This window comes from Aristolochia californica, unplaced genomic scaffold (genome assembly GCF_029961685.1).
Source record: "Aristolochia californica isolate CCGP_79_NKW_82.1479 unplaced genomic scaffold, dmAriCali1.0.hap1 SCAF_16, whole genome shotgun sequence".
In the NCBI taxonomy this organism is placed as follows: Eukaryota; Viridiplantae; Streptophyta; class Magnoliopsida; order Piperales; family Aristolochiaceae; genus Aristolochia; species Aristolochia californica.
In genome coordinates, this window is record NW_027181837.1 from 14,452,889 (window position 1) to 14,477,781 (window position 24,893).

Here is a 24,893-nt window from a genome sequence, read left to right on the forward strand (position 1 = left end):
TGTAGTTCTCTGAATGGGAAAGTACTTGGATAAAAATTTCGTGACTAATGTATCCCATGAAGTAATGCTGCCCACCTCTAAGGAATTAAGCCAAGACTTGGCCTTATCCTTAAGTGAAAATGGAAAAAGTCTTAACCGGATAGAGTCATCTGAGAAATTCTGGAATTTAAAAGTTGCACAAATATCTAAGAATTCCTTGATGTGGTAATATGGGTCCTCCTTCTCCAACCCATAGAATGTAGGGAAGAGTTGGATCACACCCAGTTTCAACTCATAACTGGCGGCAGTAGTGGGTGGGAGAAGGTGATGTGAAGTGGGATGGGATAGAATAATCCCTCAGGGCTCTACGGTCACCTGCTACAGGTAACTGTAATGGTTCGACCTGATTGGCCATGGTAGCTCCTAACTTGACTTCGGGTGTTTTCCTACAAATATGTTCTACCTCTTCAACAAAGGGAGCTAATGGTCCACCTAGGGAGCGGCGCCCGTGCATAAAAACACAAAAAGAAACAAAATGAACTATCAAATTAAGCTAACAAACTCGCTACTAAAAATATGAACTAACTAGAAGAAATAAAAATAATTCCAAAAAAAATGAAAAAAATACCAAACTAAAATTATGAAAAATAAATAAAAATAAAAATAAAATAAAATTAAAATAAAAAAATAAAAATAAAAAATAAAAAAAATCTAACCTAAGGCTATGGAAAACAAAGAAATACGCTTAATACGTGCCTCCCTGGCAACAGCGCCAAAAACTTGATGTAGAATTTTAGTTACATCGACTTTTATACCTCGCAAGCGTACGAATCGTTCATGTAATCTAGCAGTAAGCGAGGGTCATATCCACAGGGAGGATTGAATTTTGTGTATTCTTCAGTCAACTAGCCTAACCAAATATGATGAATTAATCTGAACTAAACACTAATTATATCCTAAATTATCAAGCAATAATTTAATTAACTACTTGCACAACAGGAAACGTCAACTCTGGATTTTACCGTGATTCGTGCCTCTCTCGAGCGCCACGTAACCACGAATCCGGATTCTCAATCCTTGCGTCTAGCCCCTCTCGGGTGCCTAGAGTTAATGACAAAGATCGGATTACAATAGAATGCAGAGAATCAATTTCCTATTGTGATGATGCTAAAATTATCAACTTTGGATTTTATCGTGATTCGTGCCTCTCTCGAGCGCCACGTAACCACGAATCCGGATTCTCAATCCTTGCGTCTAGCCCCTCTCGGGCGCTTAGAGTTAAAGACAGAAATCGGATTAAAATACCAAAATCCAACCTCAATTATAATCTTACCCTAATTAGCTAATTTAATCAAATATCAAGAAAACAAATCTTAAATAAACCTTAATTATCAAATCAGATTCAATTAACATTCAAAACCTAAGCTCAAACTATATGAAAAATTAAATTCAATAATGACGAATTACTCCCCTTCTTCCTCCTCTCGCTCGGGCAGCAACTCGTTCTCACGGGTGCTGCAATTTCCGAAAATTGGTGGCGTCGGGTAGCAATAGTGAGTGGCCGGAGGTAGAGACGACGCCGGCGACGACGGTTAGAAGCCGACGGACGGAGGTAACGTCTGGCGAAGAGCGAAACAGAGCTGACGTTCTCTAACCGGCTCTCTCGAGTCTCGGTTGGAGTCGGAATGGCTCCGGGACTGGTCGGAATATGTAAACGACGCCGGAGGATGGTCGGAAAGCGGAGTTGGCACCGGAGAAGCCCTTTCGGATCACTTCTCGGCCTGGCGAGCGACGACTGTTGAACTCACCTCAACGGAGACTCTCTCGAGCTCTCCTCGGGTTTGTTCTCGGTTGCTGGACGGCGGTGGAAGGTATTGGCCCGGCGAACGACGGTGGGGAACTCCTCTCGGGTCCTCCCCTGTTTTCGGTCAAAAAACCTCTGTTTTGGTCTCCGTTTCCCTTTCTCTTCACGTTGCCTTCCTCGCTTCGTTCGACGCTTCCTCTCCTTTAAATCTGATTTTTCTTATTTTAAAACGATTTGCCCTAGAAATTACCTCCATTTCACTAAGGGCATTTTGGTAAATATCTTCTTCTCCACCCAAATTCTCCTGAAATTCCATAATTGAATCTATAAAAAACATTTCAGGAAGAAATAAGACTAAAAAAATAATGAAATATAATTCAGGAGAGAGAAATATGCAATATCGACAGTGATTAATGCCAATTTCAATAAATGCTCATTTCATTTGAAAACCGATAAGTAACCACCTATAACACAATTATAAAGGTTATTCTATTATAATTAACCCAGTTCTCATGTCAGAATATGACATCTATCTGTCTCCATTGAGGAAGACATTTTTAATGTCAAATTACTCCAGAGGCCAGTCTCGAATTGCTATTATAGATATAAGAATGTGAATTGTATTGATCTTAGCTTCCCGTGCAAAAGTATCCTGATAGTCTATCCCATACCTTTGCGTATATCCCTTTGCAACTAGTTGAACTTTATATCTGTCAATACTTCCATCCGGTTTGAGTTTTAATGTGAACACCCATCGACATCCAATTGTCTTTAGTCCTTTAGGTTGGGGAACAAGTTCCCAAGTGGCATTCTTTTGTAGATCCTCCATCTCTTCGTTCTTCGCTTTTTTCCATTTTGGATCAGCTAATGCATCTTGCACATTACTAGGAATAGAAACCCTAGATAATTGATCAACAGTAAATGCATACGATTTAGTCAACCTATGGAGGACACATAGTTGTTGATTGAATATTTGGTCTTGGCTTCAAGATCAGGTTCATATTGTTTTTTTGGAACTCCCCTATTCAATTTTTGTGGATATCTAGGGGGTATATTTTTTGTAGGAAGACATGTTTCATTAGACTCATCAAACATAGGATTCGTATTTACCTAAAGAGGAACATTTTGGGTTGATTCTTCAGTTATTGGTGCAGATGGGAGTAACTCTGAGGGTTTTTCATGAGAAATTACTGAATCACGGTCTTGTTGCACATCATGACACTTGAAAAATTCATTCACCACTTCTAACTCAATAAACTCAGCACCTCCGCTATTTTGTTGTTGAACATTCTCTTCACTTGAACTCTCCCCCTGAGAGATTTCCAAGAGACTCCACCTGAATAATAAGGTACTGATTCATGGAAGGAGACATCTAGAGTCACATGGAGCTTTTGGGTGTGTGGATCATAACACCGATATCCTTTTTGAAATTCAGATTAGCCAACAAATACACATCGCTTGGCACATAGATCAAGTTTATTTTGAAAAATATTTGGGATATGAACATATACGGTACACCCAAAAATCCGGGGTTCAAGGTTTGGAAGATGGAGAATTGAAATCTGGGATTGCAACTTGCGTTGAGGAGTTTGAAAATCTAGTACTCTAGAAGGTGTTCGATTGATGAGGTAGGCAGTAGATTTGATAGCTTCGCCCCAATAAAATTGAGGCATAGTTATGCCAAAGAAAGAGACACGCACTACTTCCAAAGTTGTTTGTTCTTCTTTTCTACCAATCCATTTTGTTGGGGAGTATAGGTGCAACAGGTCTGATGACGAATTCCATGATTGGTCAGAAAATTCTCGAGAGAAGCATTAACAAACTCAATACCATTGTCAGATTGCCAAACATGAATCTGTTTTTGGTATTGAGTATGTATCATTGTGTGGAATTTCTAAAATGCTAGACACACATCACTCTTTTTTATAAGCAGAGATACCCAAGTCATTCTAGTGTATTCATCAATAAATGTCACAAAGTAACAAGCTCTAGAAATAGAGGAAACCTTGGCTGGACCCAAACATTGGAATGAATAACTTCAAAAGGTTTGAAACTTTTATTCAAACTCGGTAAATAAGCGATACAGTGGTTGTTAGCCAGTTCACAGGCGTCACAATGAAAATTCACATCATTCAAACCTGAAAAAAGTTGTGGTCACAATTTCTTAAGATAACCAAAGGAAAGATGTCCTAATCGTCAGTGCCATAACCATATAGTTGTTTGAGAATTATCTTCACTGCTAGCTTGATTTATCTGACCGATTTTTGATCCCCCATTCTCTATCAACTCCAAATAGTAGAGTTTGCCTTGTCTAACACCATAACCAAGAATCTTCCGGGTTAGAATGTCCTGAAAGACACAAAATGAGGTCCAAAAGGTTAAAGTACAAGCAAGAGTGGAAGTAATTTGGCTAACAGACAAAAAATTATATTCAAGAGATGGAACCACAAGGACAGTTTCTAATGAAAGATTATTAGATAATATAACAGATCCTTCCCAAGTAATAGGAGAGGTACTACCTTTGGTTGTTGAAATAACAGATTGTGGAGAAGGTTGGATAGATTGTAACTAATTGGAATCCCATGTCATTTGATCGGATGCACCTGTATCAATAATCCAATTTCTATTCTTAGAATTTATAGAGAATACTGATGCTTTATCGAGATTACCTAGATGGGCAACATATGCAGTAGGTAGCTGCTGATTATCTTTCGTGGATGTCACCATAGCTTTCCCAACAATCTTTTTACGAGGTTTTTTTGGAGAAATCCCACCACTCCGGATAGCCAATAATCTCATAACACCATTGTTGCGAATGTCCTTTTTCTCCACAGTGAGTGCATACCCAGTTGTTACCTTTTCCAGAGGATTGAGTGTTATGACTGCTTGATGATCCTTGTTGGTTTTGGTTGACCAACATAGTCGAGTTCTCTGAAATTGGACGATAGCTCCCCATTGTCTATCTCGGTTTATATTTTGGTTTGACATATGCGTATGTACTCTCCAAATCAAGTTTGGGTCTCCTCCAAGATTTCTCCACGAACTTGATCAAACTCAAAGTCAAGCCTACTGAGAAAAATATGAACTCGAAGCCTAGCCATTGCATAGTGCAATTGGATTAGCCCTTCGACTGTTCCTTCCTGAGATATAGTTCTATGATCAATCTCTTGAAAAATAGCAACCAATTCATTGTAGTACGTGGATAATGGTCTACCATTTTATTTGGTAGAAAAAGATCTTTGGTTTAGCTCAAATATACAGGTTTCATCTGATCCATCATAGAACGTTTTTTATATTGCTTCCTATATCTCCTTGGTAGTGGAGAGGCGAATAAATCGTTGCATTAGCAATGGAGTCATGGAGTCAATAAGCCAACTTTTGACTCTTTGATTTTCAGTAATCCATGCTCCTAGATTGGGATCTCTAGATGCTGGTTTTCTCGTTTTGCCGGTGAGATATCCAACTTTGTTGCGAGTGCCAATTCGCATCTCCATGAGTTGGGACCATAATAAATAATTGGTCTCATCAAGGATGATTCCAGTTGGAAATGCAAAATTGTCTTGGTGGACGATAATCTATGGTGATGGGATAAGTTCGGTTGAGGCGCCTGTAGTGGTGGCCATCAATCTGGAAATTTGGTCCGGTTTTGTCTGATCCAGTCCGGTTCGATTCGGTTTGGTCCGGTCCAGTTCTGGTTCGGATGTGGTTCGGTTAGGGTGCGGTTCAGATCCGCTGAGTTGACCTACCGATCTGGGTCGATTCAGTCGGCAGAGAAATAAAGGAACAGTAATTCCTAAGTTTAAAAAAAACACCTTTCTTCTTCGACAGCGGCAACGAAACTTTGGCTTCCTTCAACGACGGTGGTGATCGACAGTGATAACGGGGCGGTGGAGCAGTCATCGGCAGTTGTCGGCGATCGTTGGCGACGAGGTTTCGGCTACGGGACCGTCGGTAGTTGTAGAAGAAAAAAAAGAGTTTGTTGGCTTCTTTCGGCAACATCGGCGACTACGGGAGCACTTAGCTTTGATCTTCGGAGACGGGAAGGAGAAGAGAATTCTCCCACTCTGATACCATGAAAAACCAAAGGATTTCAAAGAATTTTTTTTTATGTGTTCTTCTCCGTTGAGGAGGCTATTTATAAGACATTACATGCTTGTTTTAGGTCCAATTTAGATCCTAAAATCAAGGTACAAAATCACGAATTAATGGAAACAATTATTTTTCTACAATTAAGCTAATCTAATTTACATACATTCCATTACAGTCTGCACACACCAACTCAAACATTTCTAAACCTAACCCAATGTTATTGATGAACCCTTCAACTCCTCTGGTTTTACTCCTTTATCACTCTACTTTTCACTCTGTCAAACCTAAATTTGAGCCACAATTCTCTCTACTCTCGTTCGCTTCAAGCCATTGTTCACTCTTTTTCTCTCGTCATTCTTCCAATTGTTACCTCTTAAAATCTTTCTCTTCAAGATTTCATTCGATCAAAGAAGGAATCAAAACCACCTGCATAACAAAAACTGAATTGTCTTCTACTCATTCGTGGAGAAAAAAACTCTTGAAGAAGGGGTACATATGAGTTCCATTTTAACTTTTATCTATCATTCTTTTCTTTTCTATTTTAAATACCGGGGTTGGCATTTCAATCTTGAGACCCCTTACACTAAGTTTAGGTTTTATGATTTAGTATTTTTTTTTCTATAAGTGAAATTAATTGTTGCACGTCTGAGAGGACATTTTCTTACAAGGCAATGGTGGGAAATTGATAACCTATCGGGTTGAAAATTAGGAGTCAACATGCTCTACAAGGTAATTGTGATAGCCATACTTTGTAGCCATTACTTAGCCAAAATTTTGTGCAGCCCTTTGCTATTTGCACCTGAAAACAAACTATACAATCGAGTGGTCTTGAGGATATTTCCCTTAGATCCAATATGTAAGAGATAACTTACTATTGACTGATTTTTTTGCCTTCTCACTACAATGACAATTCATGTTGTGATTTTATAGCTCCAATTTGCTTACTCCATCTTTGTTATTGGACGAACTATGATGTTACTCACTAGTAGGAAAGTTACTGTAGCCAATGTTCTCTAAGAACCATTGACAGTAATTCACCAATAATTACAGTTTTCTTAGAACCATTAGTAGTGATTAGTAGTGATACCTCAATTGCCAAGGTTTTCCTAAAACTGTCGGTGGTAATACATCAATAGTTATGTTTATCTTACAACTATTGGTGATAAATCTTAATAGCCAAATCTTTAGTAGAACCTTTGGTAGTAATGCCTAATAGCAAACAATATCATAATAAACCAGGGGAAGTAAGGCCTATTAGCCAATGGTTAATCATAGATCATTGGTGATAACTCATATAGAGTATGTTTCCCTATAATTATTTTTTATTTTTTAATAATATATTTATGTTTAATAAGTTTAAATAAAAAAATAAAAATATTTAAGTTAATAATTTAATTTATATATTATTAAATTTATAAAAAAATAAATACTTCACTAACTTGTTGTAATTTGAGTACAATGAGACTCTATTTGTAATAGAGGAAACCAGTAGAATTTAATTATAATTAAACTACCCTTATCCCAATTACACACAAAGTTAAACAATAAGAGATAAGCCCAAGAATACTAGAATAATTGAACTACTGAATATAATTGAATACTAACATAACTAAAACACATTTAATTGAGACTCTTATGTGAGACCTCCTCCTATGAGATTCCTATAAGACTCCACCATATTAATTATGACTCTCTGAGACTTCTTACTATGAGTGTCATGCAAGACTCTTCCATATCATATCTTCAATTTTCAATGAAAAGAATTTTTGGTTTTTAATTTTCTTTTGCTGAAAAAAATTCTTCATAAATGCAGAAACTTCATCTTATGTGCTCCCCTTTCTTGAATATTTTGGTTACATAAAAATTACCACAACATGTGGAACAAAATACCTCTTTTTTGTACTTCTTCTTCTACTTCTCCCCCTCAAACTGTGGATAAAAAGAACATAGAGACCCAACTTGGACAAAACACAATTTGGGAAAAGAAAATCACTCCTAATTGTACGATAAAGCTCCATACACAAGTCAAAATAATCATAGTCTGAAACACACTCCGCTCAATTTAAAAGGCGAAAAAATGGCCCAACTTTAGGGCACAAAAAAGAGACTAATCACTTTTTAAGGGTAGCTCAAACACAAATCACCTATTGGGTGAAGAATAAAAGACTTGACTCAAGTTGGATCTTGGGCTCACTTCTATACTATTTAGGTGGTGGATCCATGCATTGCTTTGAAGTGATGAAAACACAATATGGAAAATTGAAGAAATACTAGAGGAAAACAATTTTAATTGGAAGGAAGCGATTATGCAACACTCATACTTCTAAAGTGACTTTTTTTTTTGAAAACTAGGGGAGTCTATAATGGCATAACTTAATAAACTTGACAAAGTATAACTTTTTTTGGGTGGCCAAGATTTTTGGGAGTTAACTATGCAAAAGATACACAACCAAGTAACAAAAATACAAAACTTGAAAACAACATTGAAGCAAGATATTGCATACCTTGAAAGAGTACATCATGGAAGGATTAAGTTTTACCAAAACTCTCTGATTAGAAGAGAAATTTGACTAAAAATTTAGATTTTAGGAGAAAAAAAACTCAATTCACGTCAATGCATGAAGAGATAAAATGAGAGAAAACAAGAAAAGAAAGAGATTTTTGGCAGAACTGACAGTTAGCAATTCTGATATCATTATCTCCAAAAATATAGCTCTGAATCACAAACGGTTTGTTGTAAAAGAAAATAGACTCAAATATATTTAAATTGATATCTAATTTGACATAAATGAATTCATTCTTGAATCTTTTATGACCTCTTGATTTTCTTCATTTTGTATCTCGATCCTTGCCGACTCCAATGCAAATATCTCCTTAAATATAGATAAGATTGATATGAAATTTTCTCTATGAAACTAGAATTTAATTCCTTCTATCTAAGTATAAATTTTTTTCATAAAATATTATTCTTTTAAGGGAAAGAATTTGATAGATTTCAAAATTTTTAATTTGGACAAAGTAAGTAGTCTTTCTTTTTTGGCCAACATGAGCATTGATCCTTGTAAAATTGATGTCTCTCTCTAGAAAACTCAGATTAAAAATTACTTTGATAAGGCTGAAAATATATAGGCTATAAATATATTTTTTCTCTATTTATTGAACTGGCATTGGACTGGTCGGTCAGCCAATAGTAATGATCGATCATCCAAAAATGTACAAGCTAGAAATATAAAGCATGATCGACCATCCAAAAATGTACAAGCTAGAAATATAAAGCATGATCGATCATCCAGAAATGTACAAGATATAAATATAAAGCATGATCGATTAACCATAGCCCATTGATCGATCACCCACTTGGATTGATCGATCATTTCTGCCCATGCAAACAAATTTCACATAGAATGATCAATCATCCCACCTAATTGATTGATCAAACAAAACCTTGCTAGTAAGGGAGAAAAACCATGATTGATCATAAGAAATGCACTAATCAATCATAATAGTATTGCATGGTCAGAGGAAATTCTATTTGATTGATCCCCTTACCAATGATCGATCAACTTAACTTTTCAAAACCAATGGTAACATATTGATTGATCAATCCATCGATCAAATCGATCAATAAGTCACTGTCTAACAGAAAATTGGTCGTTATGATCAATTGATCGATCATTGCAAACGAGCCACTAAAGGCTAGTTTGAGTGGGAGAAGCTATAAATACCCTACTAAACCATGTATTGAGAAGTTAATGAGCATTTATTGGTAAATACTCAAGCCATTATTCTCAATCTGTAAAAGTTCTTTGAAAATTCTATAGAGTTAAAGAGAGAGCCTTACACTTCGAAAAATCTCATTTCTCTTTCATCAAATTCTTCCATTCACATAGTCAAAGTTCCTTCATCCTTTCGCATCATGCTACAAAGGAAGAGGAAACTAGAATATCTCAAAGAGAAGCATCTCTCCAAGCAAGGCTATACTTTTTTCTTTCTTTTCCTTGAATTTGTGAAAGGTTCATCTAGAACCTATAAAATCTAGATAAAAAGGTATAGCTGAAGCTAGAATCTAGCAGCAATCTCTTGGGGGGATTGGCATTGTAAAAATCATGTGTTGAGAGCCAAAATCTCTTTTGTAATTGTAGAATTTAGGATCTCATGCAAGGAACTTTAGATCAACGAGGAAGAAGAAGAAGAAGAGAAAAAGAGAGGAAAAGAAGAAGGACGTGGAAGGAGAGAGTTTGGATTAAGGGAGAAGAGGTTTGCGTCAAAGTGAAAGTGAAGGCTGGACGAATTTTTGGAAAGAGAGGAGAGTGCTTCAATGCTCTACCTCTTAGTCAATGCATTTATTTATAGTCTTTACAATGCCCTTAGGGCTACAACTTGATGAAATAAAAGACATAAAAAGAACAAATATTTACACCTCTATGCCATCTTTAAGTGAAGTATCATATTTCACACATGTGCAACTCCTTTGATGTGTGAGTTTCTTGCCTTAAGCTTGTGGGCTTGAGCCCATCTTCCAACACTCCCCCTCAAGCTGGAGGAGAAAAGACATCATAAATACCCAACTTCCCACATATAAACGATAGGATTTTAGATGTAACAGGTTTAGTGAGAATATTAGCTACTTGCTCTTGAGATGACACATGTTTGAGAGAGATTATTTCTGCTTGAAACTTCTCCCGTATAAAATGACAATCTACCTCAATATGTTTAGTCCTTTCATGAAAAACTAGATTTGATGTAATATGAATGGTCGCTTGATTATCACAATGCAGACCTATGGACCCCTTTTTATAAAAACCTAATTCGGTAAGAAGGGTCCTAACCCATAAAAGTTCACTAACGGTATGGGCCATAGCTCTGTATTCTACTTTAGCGCTAGATCTTGCAACCACATTTTGCTTCTTACTTTTCCATGTATCCAAGTTTCCTCCAACCAGAGTACAATATCCTGATGTAGATTTTCTATCATTAGGTGATCCGGCCCAATCTGCATCTGAGAAGCCTTCTATGTTGAAGTGCCCATGTTTTTTATACATCAATCCTCTTCCTGGAGCTCCTTTTAGGTAACATAATATTTTCTCTAAAGCCTGACAGCGGGTAATTTGTGGTTTGTGCATGAATTGACTCACCATACTTACAACATATGATATGTCTGGCCTAGTTACTGTGAGATAAATCAGTTTTCCCATGCCACTTTGATATTTGCCAATATCAATATCTTCTTTATTTGTGGCACATAATTTTACATTTGTATCCATAGGTGTGTCGACTAGTCTACAACCCTTCATTCCTATTTCTTCAAGGAGATCCAAGACATATTTTCTTTGAGACAATATTATCCCATGTTTGGATTGAAGAACTTCTATACCCAAAAAATATTTAAGCATACCAAGATTTTTAGTCTTGAATTTCTGACATATCATCTTTTTCACCTCTTGTATGCTAAGAGCATTATCACCGGTTAAGATAATATCATCCACATATATGGCCAATAATATTTTTCCTTTGACAATATCTTTATAATATACAGAATGATCAACCGGGCACCGATGAAAACCAAACCGTAGAAGTGTTTGACTAAATTATCAAACCAAGACCGAGGGGACTGCTTAAGCCCATATAAAGATTTTTTTAACAGGCATACTGACTCCCCCTCAACCACATAACCAGATGGTTGAGCCATATAAATTTCCTCACTTATATCACCATCTAAAAAAGCATTTTTAATATCCAATTGATAGACGGGCCATGACGAGTTAGCAGTAATAGATAAGATGATGTGTACCGAATTCAATTTTGCAACAGGAGAGAAGGTCTCCTCATAATATATCCCATAGCACTACATATAGCCCTTAGCAATGAGTTGAGCTTTAAAATGAGCAATCGATCCATCCGGATTATGTTTTACCAAAAAAACCCATCTACAACCAATCGGTTTTTTACCTTTTGGGAGTGATGTTAAGGACCAGGTTTGATTTTCATATAAGGCATGCATTTTTTCATCCATAGCCGCCTTCCATCCTGGATGCCTCAGAGCCTCTTCATACGACTATGGAATGGACATAGAAGAAAGAGACGCAAGGAACTGAAAACACTCGGAAGACAAGTGATGGTGAGACATAAAATTTGAGATAGGATGAGAAGTAGTACAAGAACGATGTTCCTTTCTTAAAGCAATAGGCCGAGTATCAAATTCAGGCCCATACATAGGAGGAGAAGGACTTACCTCTTGTGGATCCGATAACTCCATAGGTGAAGGTACGGCCGGTGCATCAGGGGTTGGGTTAACTTCAAGATTGAAAGGCACAAGCGAACAAGGAGTGATAGAAGGACAAGTCCATCCTGGAGGAGCATCATGGGAAGAGTAGAAGGAGGTGTCCTCAAAGAAAGTCACATCCCTAGAGATAAGCATCCTCCGAAGGGTAGGATTGTAACAGACATAACCTTTCTGGATGTGAGAGTACCCCAGAAAAATGCACCTCATAGACAGAGGATCAATTTTATTTTTATCTGGGGATGTAACATGAACAAAACACGTACATCCAAACACTTTCAAAGGAAGAGAAAGAAAATCTTCATCATTAAATAACACAGAGTAAGGAGTTTTATGATAAAGAACTGATGAAGGTAACCTATTAATAAGAAAACATGTTGTAGGTATAGCATGAAGCCAATAGAAATAGGGTATCATGGAGTAGAGGAGGCCCCGAGCAACTTCAAGAAGATAACGATTCTTCCTTTCAGCAACACCATTTTGTTGAGAAGTATAGGCACATGATGTTTGATGAATAAGCCCATTACTCTCACAAAATGATTTGAATTCATTAGACATGTATTCCTTAGCATTGTCAGATCTAAGGATTTGAAGTTTCTTCCCAAATTGTGTCAAGACCATAACATGAAAATTTTTAAACAAAGGAAGAATTTTTGAATGTTTTTTAAATAAATATAACCAAGTCGCACGGGTAAAATCATCAACAAAAATGGCAAAATATTTAACTTGGGAAATATTTGAGACACATAAAGGTCCCCATACATCAGAATGTATTAGCTCAAAAGGAGCAGTACTTGTAGTTGTAAGACGAGGAGAATATGTACTCCTAATATGTTTACTTAACTGACAAACCACACAACTGAAATTAGAAAGTTCTTTTAAGGACGAAAGCAAAGAACGAAGTGAAGGGGTAGACGGATGACCAAGTCGGTTGTGCCAAAGTTGGGCCTCAGATGTAGTGGATGATAATGCAGCTAATGGTGGAAGAGTGAAGTAGTACAAAACCCCTTTTTTCATGGCCGCCACCAATCACCTGCTTCATAATGATATCCTGAAATGCACAATAAGACAGTGAGAAGGTGATAGAGTAATTTAATTGTTTGGTTAATTGACTAACAGAGAGAAAATTTAAAGGAAATTGAGGGACAAACAAAACAACTTGAAGAGAATAGATGAGGTAAGAGAGGAGGAACCTTTGCCAAGGACCTTGGTTTGGGTACCATTAGCAATAGTAACGAATGTCTGAGGATAACATGGAGATAAGGACTGCAACAAGTGTTTATTACCTGATAGATGTTCGGAGGCCCCAGAGTCGATGATCCATGAGGAAGAGGAAGAAGAGGAAGAAAGCATACCTAAGGCAATAGTAGTAGCAGCAGTAGATGATGAGAGAATAGAGGATTCCATGAAGGACTTCATTTTATGAAATGCAACATAGTCTTCAGCAGAAAGAGTCACATTTTTTAAGGATGATTCAGCCTTATCTTCATGTTTCTCAACTCTAACAGAGACTGGGTTAGCTGTGGCCCAGTCAGGCTTGCCATGAAGTTTCCAGCATGCTGCCACAAGGTGGTTCTGACCACCATGGTAAGTACAAAGTTGAGGCTCAGTATGGGGATTATTTGGACCGGTTCGACCACCTCTATTTTCAGCCCCTCTCATAGTTCGACCCCCTCTCATATTTATTCCCCGTCCTCGGTATGTTGAAGATATACCCCGATTGCCGGAGAACATCTCCAATGGGGCATCAATAGGAGAAGGAGGGGATAGATCAGGTAGCCGAAGTAATGTAGCACTAATGTCATCGAAGGATGGAAGAGCGGAAGAACTTAGAAGCTGAGTTTTTGCAACCTCAAGGTAAGGTTTAATATTCGATAAGCAAATGGCTACTGCCAAAGCTTCTCGTTGTCGTTCTTGAACGACAATATCAGTAGAGTATGGCTGAGCTATTTTCCATTCTTGGAGAAGGCCTCGAAATCGGGCCAAAAACTCGTGAATATTATCTCCATGTTTCGTTTATAGCATATTTTGTAAGGCATCATATACTTTTTCTAATGAGGCAGTACTTGAGTAAAGCTTAGCATAAGTGTCCCATATGTCCTTGGCAGTTTTCAACTGGACCACATTGTTGGCCACATGCTCTTCCATGCTATTGATGAGCCAACTAATCACCATGTTATCATTTTTAACCCACTTGTGGTAGGTCTTATCTTCTTCATCAATCGGAGGATGAAATTTAATAACGTGGCTTAAGAGGTCACGATTAATAAGAACCCTCCGAACCGATTGTGACCAGCTCATGTAATTGGAGAGACCTCTTAGTGGAATCGTAGTAATACGGAGTATATCACTCTTATTACTGTTGTGTCCACTCTCCATGATGAGGCAAGTCAAATGTGGAGGTCAAGGGAAGGGGCATTCTTCAAATAACAATTACTCAATGTAATTTGAAGAATCCGTGGATCAAATCAGTCACCAAAAAAGAGAACAAGAACCAATTTCTTTCACAAGGGCAAGCACCAAATTATCAACAAATTTGTGCCTTTAGCAAGTGAGAATAAAATCCAGCCATCACTCAACTCCTCTTGTATCCTTAAAAACAAAGAGAAGAAGGTAGATGCAACCGATTAGGCCTTAATCCAAACTCCAACACAAACCAAGAGATAGAAAAAAAATATTTTGAGAAGATTTAAAGGAAAATCAAGATACTTGGAAGAAATTTATCTTCAGCTCATGGGATACTTCAATGTAAAAAAAAATTCAATTGTTGAAGTTCAAAAGAAACTACAAAGGGTAAATGATTGCTAGAATTTCACCAAACATATAATGGGCATCCAATAACATAACATAAACCCATGAGAAATATTAAGTTGGAGAAGTTACAGCAACATGTGCTGAAATTCTACCTCAAATGAGATGATCCAAGTTACATAAAGGTAATTGAGTCTCACTCATTAATCTTAATAAGACGCAAACAACAAATGATCTTGATCACGCTTGTAATTGATTTACAAGAAGATCGAGATTATAACATCAATTTAGTCATAAAAATAAATCTTCACAACATATAAAGATTTATCTCGACTTGTTGTGATTCAAATTTCAAGAAGTAAAAAAATAGTAAAGAGGAGTATGTAAATAAGGAAAGGAAACAAAATGTAAATAAGAAGAGAATGAACTTATCTCTTCATGACTGAACGCCTTATTTTACAACTTCTTGAGCAAATTCCATAATAACTTCATCAAGAGGGATCCTAAACTCCTTGGTCTGATACCATATAGAATTTAGGATCTCATGAAAGGAGCTTTAGATCAACGAGGAAGAAGAAGAAGAAGAGAGAAGGAGAGGAGAAGAAGAAGGACGTGGAAGGAGAGAGTTTGGATCAAGGGAGAAGAGGTTTGCGTCAAAGTGAAAGTGAGGGCTGAAAAAATTTGTGGAAAGAGAAGAGAGTGTTTCAATGCTCTACCTCTTAGCCAATGCCTTTATTTATAGTCTTTACAAAATCATTAGGGCTACAACTTGATGAAATAAAAAATATAAAAAAAACACATATTTATACCTCTATGCCATCTTTAAGTGAAGTATCATATTTCACACATGTGCAACTCCTTTGACATGTGAGTTTCTTGCCTTGAGCTTGTGGGCTTGAGTCCATCTTCCAACAGTAATTTTAGTTATTAGAGCTTTTAAAAATAGTAAAATTTTTCCAAGCAAGGGTTCTTGGGTGGTGACTACCACTAGGGAAACGTCGATAACAAAAAATCTTCTTGTCCCAGTAGTGTGTGTGTGCATGTTTTATTTTATCTTGAATTATCTTTATGCATAATATTTTAGTTACAAGCACAACTTGTTTTTAGTTTCATATTCTTAATTCACCCCTCTTGAAAAGCCACCTAGGACAACAAAAATAACAGGAAAACCTAGAGGAGAAAGATATAAAAAGAAGAAAGGAAGAAAAGGAAAAAAGTGAAAAATCGAGAGGAGAAAGAAATAGAGAGCGAGAAAGAGAAAAAAAATTAGAAGATAAAAACCAGAGTAAGAAAAGGGGAAGAAGAAAGGAAGAAAAAAAAAGAGAAAGTGAAAGGAAACAAAATGGAAGATAAAACTGAAGTAGAAAGAAAAACAAAAAAGAAGGAAACTTAGAGCAGAAAATACAAAACGAAAAACACTGGAAGATAAAAACCAAACTAAGAAGGGGAGAAGAAGAAAGGAAGAAAAAAATAAAAGGAAAGGAAACAAATTGAAGCAAAGAAGGGTTGAATTAGTAAGATTGGACGAAAGAAGAAAGGAGAAAGGAGGGAAACCAAGAGGATAATAGGGTTTAGGAACGAGAATGAAGAAGAATGAAAAAAAAAATAGAAGATAAGAGACAAAAGGATGAAGAAGACTATGGTTTAGGACGGGATTCATAAAATGGGAGAGAGACAACTTCCCTCCCTCTAGCTGTCGCCCAAACAATGAATTGAAGGATGAAAAATAAAAAGAGGGACTTATAATTTCGTTGGGAGGAGCTCTGGCAGGGAGTTTCACGAACAAAGAATGCTGGAGGAAGTGCATTGAAGGACGATGAAAAGTGAAAAAAGACAGAAGAAGAAGGTGAAAAGAAGGAAGAAGAAAAGGGTGAGCCCCAAGGTAAAAAACCATGCTAACAGGACACCACGCTATCGATCATGGCTGAGTTGGCCCATTGACTGTTCCAGCATGGGAGAAGTCCTCTTACTTTAGTCATAGTTGGTATCTTGACCATTAAGTTTAAAAGTTGGGTATTTTGATAATTAAAATGTTTAAATTGGTTATTTTGGTAAATTTTCCTCTAAACTATTAATGCTAATGCCGTTATATACAATTTTTTTGCTGTAATGTTCCAGCAACACAATTGAATAAAATCCCCTTCGAGGTTTACTTCTTTCGTCTTCATCTTTGCTTCATTCGAGTTCCATGGCTAGAATAATAAGTCTACCCTTGAATCATGCAAAGCTGCTCTGCGTGGCCATATTCATGTTTCTGGGCCATGCATGGAGTGTGTCTGCAGACGAATATCTGCAAATGAAGAGACTCCTCAAATCGCTCAACAAGCCTGCAGTCAAGATTATAGAGGTAAAAACCCTATCAAAGGCTCCTAATCTCGAGCACTGAAACTGATAGCTTTTTTGGTGTTGAAAAATCAGACCGAGTATGGAGAAATCTTTGATTGCGTTGATATTTACAAGCAACCCGCCTTCGATCATCCTCTCCTGAAGAATTATACAATCCCGGTATGTTAATGTGACAAGGTTCTTATAATTTTTGTTTCAGCTTTCCACCTTCTGCCTTAGTAATGCTGGATTTGGTACATGTTGCTCAGCCGAAGCCTACTTCCCCTCCAAATAGGAGGAATTCTTTGGTTTCTTCCAATGCATCGGTGCTGGATATAAAGCTCCCACATGGAGGCTGCCCTGAAGGAACAGTTCCTATCCGAAGGGTTCAAATGCAGGATCTGCTAAGAGCTCGCTCTATCTCTCACTTTGGAAAGAAACATTACCTCAATGGTTCTTCTTTTAACTCTGCCAATGATCTTCCAAGTTATCATCATGTATGTCGATTTTTCTTTCTTCTTGTTTTTCTTCAAATTTTTTAGACAATTCTTCTAGGATCTAATGGTTTTGTTTTTGTGTTCTATATACGATTTTCTCAGTGGGCTAAGATAGACACCAAAAGCGGTGACTTCTATGGAACATCCGCACACATTAATGTGTGGAAACCAGCAGTAGCGAGCAAAGACCAATCGAGCGGCGCCCAGTTCTGGCTAGTTAGTGGCTCTTATCGTCAACTCAACAGCATAGAGGCAGAATGGATGGTAAGCTGAGATTAAACCAAGTTCAACTCCTTCGAACTTTTTCTTTCTGTTTGATTTTCGATTCTTTCATAACTACTTGACGATACTGTAGTTTAGTTCCAGTTAAAGGGATTAAAATATTCTCCACTTATGACTATTCAAAGTTTCGCTTTACTGATTTGATATGTGAGTCAAATTTCAGGTAAATGGCGAGATATTTGGAGATCTGGAACCTCGGATTTTTATATATTGGACTGTAAGACACCAAGGATTCTCGAGGATCAAATCTCTTTTGAGTACACCATTTTCAGACATTTTTCATATAAAAAATTATGACCAATGCAGCCATCTTTTTCTATCCCATTTTTTCTTGTGCTGCTTCTTCTTGTTAACAGTCAGATGGCTATAAGGCCAAACGGGTTGTTTCAATACATTTTGCCCAGGTTTTGTGTCAGTTCACAAAGAAGTACCCCTAGGCAACAGATTCGACAGAATCTCTATAAGAAATGGTCCACAGTTCCATTTTACAGTGTCAGTTTGGAAGGTAAGATGAAAAAAGAGCTTAACAGACCCATCGTTTTAACTGATTTTAAGAAATTTTTGTATCGATAGTTCCAAAATCTAACACAAATCAAATGATATATAATGCATATACCGACAAGTCCAAGTATGACCCAAATTTACATTTTTGTATGCAGGATATAACTCAGTGGTGGCTTTACATAAATGATGAAGTTGTGGGCTTTTGGCCACAACAGATCTTCAGCCGCTTAAACTGAAATGCTGAAAGGTGATGTGGGGAGAACAGGTTTACAACAATGAGGAAGACAGGCAAAAACCGGCATATTTTCCACCGATGGGAAGTGGAAGTTATGCGAGGGAAGGTTGGCGGAGGGCTTGCTTTATGAATAGTATTTTTATTGTAAATAAGAAGAACGAGTATGAAGATGGCCCCACGGATACTTCTACTTTCATCGATAAGCCAATGTGCTACGACTTAACCGACAATGGAATACACAAAGATCCAAATTGGAGAAGATACATTTTCTTGGGGGGTCCTGGTGGTCAATGCTAGAACTGGTCTATCTTCTTTTAGGTTATAACAAGAATAATGCAGCATTTGACTTCTTTCCTCTAGTCTCAGTGGATGCTATTTTTTATGCAAACACACTCATATATACAAACATACAGACACACAGACATACAATGTAATAACCTTTTATTTTGTCTCTCTTATTCACACCTTTTAGGGAGAAACATATACTTTTAATTATTGTATTCTTGACCACTATAAATAGAGCTTAAGGGGGAGAATTAGCTCATTCCAACGATCCATAATCTCTCCCCTCCTCTACAACCTCCTCCTTCTCCACTCTAATCGCCCCCTTTCTTCTTCTTCTTCTCTTCTTCTCTTCTTTTTCTTTCTTCTCTCCTCCTTCTACCTCTCCTCTATCACATGTGACCTTCAAGATCAGAGATGATGGAGTCATGAAAGAACATAGTATCAAAGCAGCTTATTTCAGGACTCCAAGGTGCAAGATTCAGTTTGAAGATCTGAAATCATCTTATTCGATTTGTGGTGGATTTACTTAGGAAAGTTAAGCTTTTTCCAGGTTTGATCCATGATGTTTTATATATATAATAATGCTGGATATATTACAGATCTTCTTCTTCCAGAATCTATGACTTTTTTCATGAGATTTGTGAGGAAAAGTTGAAGTTTTTCCTACTCCATGAAAGCTAGTTTTTCCTGTTTTGTTTCTATATAAACTGTTATAACGAAGACACTAATCCGAGCATATAATCAAGGATATCAAACTATGAAGCATATAATAAAAGAGATAAAACATAAATAGGTGCGGAAACAGTAAATAAATCACAAAGGAGAAGAGATAAGGGTTACGTGGTTCGGCAACAGCCTACTCCACGGGAGATGACGATGATTCCACTAAGTCGAGTGAAGAAGAGAGCTTTGCGGCTCCAAGCATACAAATCGAACACCGATTTCTCCCAATGAAACCCTCTTCCCTGACTAAAAAACCCTCTTCCCAAACTCTCCCGACAGAGAGATCCCAATTAAATGATTTAATCGGGCAACATACGCAGGTCCGTAATCGGGTGCAGGTACTTGGATATTCGGGTATCCATTTAAGACACCCAAATAACAAATCTCCACCTTGGCTTAAATGGAAATAATCCTCTCTGAAAAATAGAACATGTCTATCGCCATCTCTACCTTGCCCCTTAGGACATCCTCCTCAGGTACTACGAACACCAATCAAGTCCAAGCAGTGCTTGAACTTGAGTGTAGGAACTGGTTTGGTAATCATATCTGCTGCATTCTCTGTGGTACCAATCTTCTTTACCCCAATCTGGCCCTAAGAGACAATATCTCTCACAAAATGATATCTGACATCAATATGCTTAGTTCTCTCATGATACATCTGATTTTTAGTCAGATGTATAGCACTCTGACTATCACAGTGAACAATTATAGCACCTTGTGGCAAACCAAGCTCACCAAGTAAACCTCTCAACCAGATAGCTTCTTTAACTGCCTCAGTCACAGCCATGTACTTGGCCTCTGTAGTGGATAAGGCAACTGTAGTCTGTAATGTTGCATTCCGGCTCACTGCACAACTCGATAGAGTGAAAACATAACCCGTCAAAGATCTCCTCTTACCGTGATCGCCAGCATAATCAAAATCAACATAGCCAACTGCACCAGTATCTCCCCCAAATACCAAACCAGTACTAGTAGTACCCTTCAGATATCGAAATATCCATTTCACAGCCTGCCAGTGTCCCTTGCCAGGACGTGCCATATATCTACTCACAACACTAACTGCATGTGAAATATCTGGACGAGTGCAAACCATGACATACATAAGGCTCCCAACTGCACTCGCATAGGGAACATGGGACATGTGCTCCTCCTCATCCTTGGTCTACGGTGATAACTCTACTGAAAGTCTGAAATAGGCAGCAAGAGGTGTGCTCACAAGTTTAGCGTCCTGCATCCCAAAGCGCTCAAGTACCTTCTCAAGACAACTCTTTTGTGATAGGTACAACTTGTTTGCCTTTCTATCCGGACAAATCTCCATGCCCAATATTTTCTTTGTTGCGCCAAAATCTTTCATCTCAAAATCACCACGGAGTTGAGCCTTCAACTTGTTGACCACAAACATATTTTTGGCTGCAATAAGCATATCATCAACATATAACAACAGATACGCAAAAGAACCATTTGAGAGCTTCCTGAAGTAAACACAACTATCATGCTCACTTCTAGAACAACCATGGTCCATCATAAACATGTTGAACCGCTTATACCACTGTCTAGGTGATTGTTTCAGCTCATACAAAGATTTCTGAAGCAAACAAACATAGTCCTCCCAATCTGCTCTTTAAGATCACTATGTAGAAAAGTTGTCTTGACATCAAGCTGCTCTAGCTCTAAGTCAAACATAGCAACCATAGAAAGCAACACGCGAATAGAGCTATGTTTCACAACAGGTGAGATGACCTCAGAGAAGTCTACACCCTCTCTCTGACAATAGCCCTTTGCCACTAAACGTGCCTTGTATCTAGCATCGTCATCAACTCGAGTTCCTTCCTTTCTCTTGAAGACCCATTTGCATCCAATAATCTTCTTCCCATTCGGTGGTTTCACAAGCTCCCAAGTTTGGGTCTTTTGGAGAGATTCCATCTCCTCATTCATAGCAATAGTTCATTTTTCAGAATCACTACCCGTGACAGCTTCACGGTAGTTAGAAGGCTCTTGAAACTGAACGATATCTACCACAGTCAATGCATAAGCCACCATGTCTGTATAGCCGTACTTCTAAGGTGGCCTTATCTGCCTCCTCACTCGATCTCGAGCCAAACTGAACCGTAGCTCTTGAGATGCATCTTCTACCTCACTAGAATCTTGCACCTTGTCATCAATGGACTGAACTGGAGTGTTTTCTATGTCTCTCCCAGAAGCATCACCCTCAACCGCCACCTACTCACTGATACCCTGATTTCTGCCTTCATCAACAGACTCCTTCCTGGGATGAAGCATATAAGTTTCATGAAAAGTAACATCTCTACTGATAAGAAATTTAGGTGCCTTGGGATCAAGACACCATAACCTATACCCTTTCACCCCATATGCATAACCCAGAAATATGCATTTCTTCGCACGAGGTTCTAATTTACCCTCATTCACATGAACATACGCTGGACAACCAAAAATTTTCAAACTAGAATAATCTGTCGGAGATCCAGACCATACCTCAACAGGAGTCTTACACTCAATAGCAGTGTGTGGAGACTGATTCATCAAGTAGCATGTTGTGGAAACTGCCGTAGACCAAAAATCTTTCTCCAAACTCGCATTAGAGGCATACACCTAGCCCTCTGCAAAAGTGTCTTGTTCATGCATTATGTGACACCATTTTGTTGAGGAGTGTGCCTAATTGTACGATGCCGAGCAATTCCCACATTCTCGCATAAATCATTGAACTCCCCTGAACAAAACTCCAAACCATTATCAGTCCTGAGCCTCTTGATTTTCTTTCCAGTCTGATTCGTAAGCATAGCCTTAAACTGCTTGAAAGAAACAAACGCTTCATCCTTAGTCTTCAACGGATAAAGCCAAACCTTCCTAGAGTAGTCATCAATAAAGGTAATAAAATACCGAGCACCACCCTTTGAAGGAATACGAGAGGGACCCCACAAGTCAGAATGGATATAATCCACTATACCCTTAGTTATGTGGATTGCCCTACTGAATTTCAGACGCTTTTGTTTCCCAAAAACACAGTGTTCACAGAAGTCTAAATTCCTTGTCTTCTAACCACCAAGCAAACCCTGTTTGCTCAAAACTGTCATTCCCCTCTCACTCATATGCCCTAATCGCATATACCACAGACGAGTCATGTCTGTATCTGAATCTGTAGATGAGGAAACCGTTGTAGCACCTATGATTGTACTGCCCTGAAGCACATAAAGGGTTCCAACCTTTTTTCCTTTCATCACAACTAATGCACATTTACAGACCTTCAAAACTCCACCTTCAATTGTATATCTACAACCATGGGAATCTAGAGAACCTAGAGAAATCAGATTTTTCTTCAAGTTTGGCACATGCCGAACTTCTGACAAAGTCCTCACCATACCATCATGCATCTTGATTTGGATCTTTCCAATCCCAACAGTTTTACAGGGCATGTTGTTCCCCATCAAAACTGTACCACCATTCACCAACTGAAATGTCGCAAAATAGTCCTTTATAGGACACATGTGGTAGGAGCAGCCCGAATCAAATATCCACTCATCTTGTGAGTGTGCAGCACAAGTATCAAGTGTGAGGACATATTCTGAATGATCAGAATGATCTTCAGCAACCCCAGCAACATCTCTCTGTCCATCAAACTTCTCTACTGTATAATTCGTAGCCATAATTACCAAAATACCCTCAATCACAAAAAAATGCTCAGATGCTTAAATCTTCTCTCTGACCTCACTGATAAATAGAATCTCTCTCTTTTCACTTCCATAATCCAACACCGAACAGTGGCCCAAAAAATTTTTCTTCCCCTCAGCACTGACATAAAACCACCAACCTATGCCAAAAAAGAAAAAAATTTCTTCCACTCAGCACTTCCAGAAAAACAACAAACGGAAGCTCGGGACAGAGAGCTCTCTTCCCGTCAACGGAAACAGAGAGGGACAAACGGAAATCTGGTGCCGTCGCCAAAAAACCTCGCTCTGATACCACTTGTTATAATGAAGACACTAATCCGAGCATATAATCAAGGATATCAAACTACGAAGCATATAATCAAAGAGAGAAAACATAAATAGGTGCAGAAACAGTAAATAAATCACAAAGGAGAAGAGACAAGGGTTACATGGTTCGGCAACAGCCTACTCCACGGGAGATGACGATGATTCCACTAAGTCGAGCGAAGAAGAGAACTTTGCGGCTCCAAGCATACAAATCGAACACCGATTTCTCCCAATGAAGCCTCTTCCCGGAAAGACCTTCCTCTCGACTAAACCCTCTTCCCCGACTAAAAAACCCTCTTCCTGTAAGTCTCAACCCCCAAACTCTCCCGATAGAGAGATCCCAATTGAATGATTTAATCGGGTAACATACACAGGTCCGTAATTGGGTGCAAGTACTCGGGTATTCGGGTATCCATTTAAGACACCCAAATAACATAAATTAGAAAGGATTTCAGCCAGAATTTCGATGGGATTTGGATTACAAACTTTTCTCATATGGACTGATCAATTTAGGAAACAAATCTAGTGGTTAAAGTTACAATTACCAGTCTTTCCCTTTTTATTTTACTCTTGCTATTACTATTTGTTGGAGGACAAAATTCCTGGTTTACTATGTTATTATTCATGTCCAGCACTGGTTTTTGGTGCTGGAAATTAATCCTTCAAACATCTATCCTAGCAGCAGCTGCATGAAATATTGTGGCTTTATTACACTGCAGTCACCAGCATATATTGCTCTTATTAGACATCTAATACAACAGCTCTTATATCTTATTTACAGCAGTATATTATAGTAACAGAAGACCATTGTTCAGCATCTGTTTTATTTTTCTAAGACGTGCTTCTGGTGTCTATTACAACAACAATATATTAATCTTCTTTTGATATTTGATATTGCACATGGAGTTCAGAGTAAAATGTCTTTTAAAGCTCAAACATGGATGATGAGCTAAATAATACAATGGCTGGAAAAAAGTGATTTGCTTAAAATCACTACGGTTCCTATAAAAGGACTATCTAATTATTTAAGCTGGTATCAATCAATGAGAAGGTTCCTCATTACTTGTGATTTTTTGAGTCACTTAGGTAAGATTCCTCCTCCGGTGGATGAAAAAGATAGTGTGTACATGAAGTGGTTTAAAGAAGA

At 37.9% G+C, this 24,893-nt stretch overlaps 1 protein-coding gene across 1 annotated transcript; it reads left to right on the forward strand.

Moving 5' to 3' along the window:
- The first annotated feature begins 17,091 nt into the window (after positions 1-17,091).
- Positions 17,092-18,444, forward strand: LOC137952642 (protein neprosin-like). The gene is made up of 6 exons (XM_068799708.1): positions 17,092-17,250; positions 17,322-17,408; positions 17,498-17,725; positions 17,828-17,989; positions 18,171-18,224; positions 18,364-18,444. The coding sequence occupies exons 1-6, from the start codon at positions 17,092-17,094 to the stop codon at positions 18,442-18,444; spliced, it is 771 nt and encodes a 256-aa protein (XP_068655809.1).
- The last annotated feature ends 6,449 nt before the right edge of the window (positions 18,445-24,893 follow it).

Bases quoted from the DNA above. Each gene is read 5' to 3' on its own strand.
- LOC137952642 (XM_068799708.1), top strand. From the start codon at position 17,092: ATGGCTAGAATAATAAGTCTACCCTTGAATCATGCAAAGCTGCTCTGC. The intron at 17,990-18,170 runs GTAAGCTGAGAT...GTCAAATTTCAG, and splicing joins GCATAGAGGCAGAATGGATG to GTAAATGGCGAGATATTTGG. The intron at 18,225-18,363 runs GTAAGACACCAA...TCTTGTTAACAG, and splicing joins GGATTTTTATATATTGGACT to TCAGATGGCTATAAGGCCAA.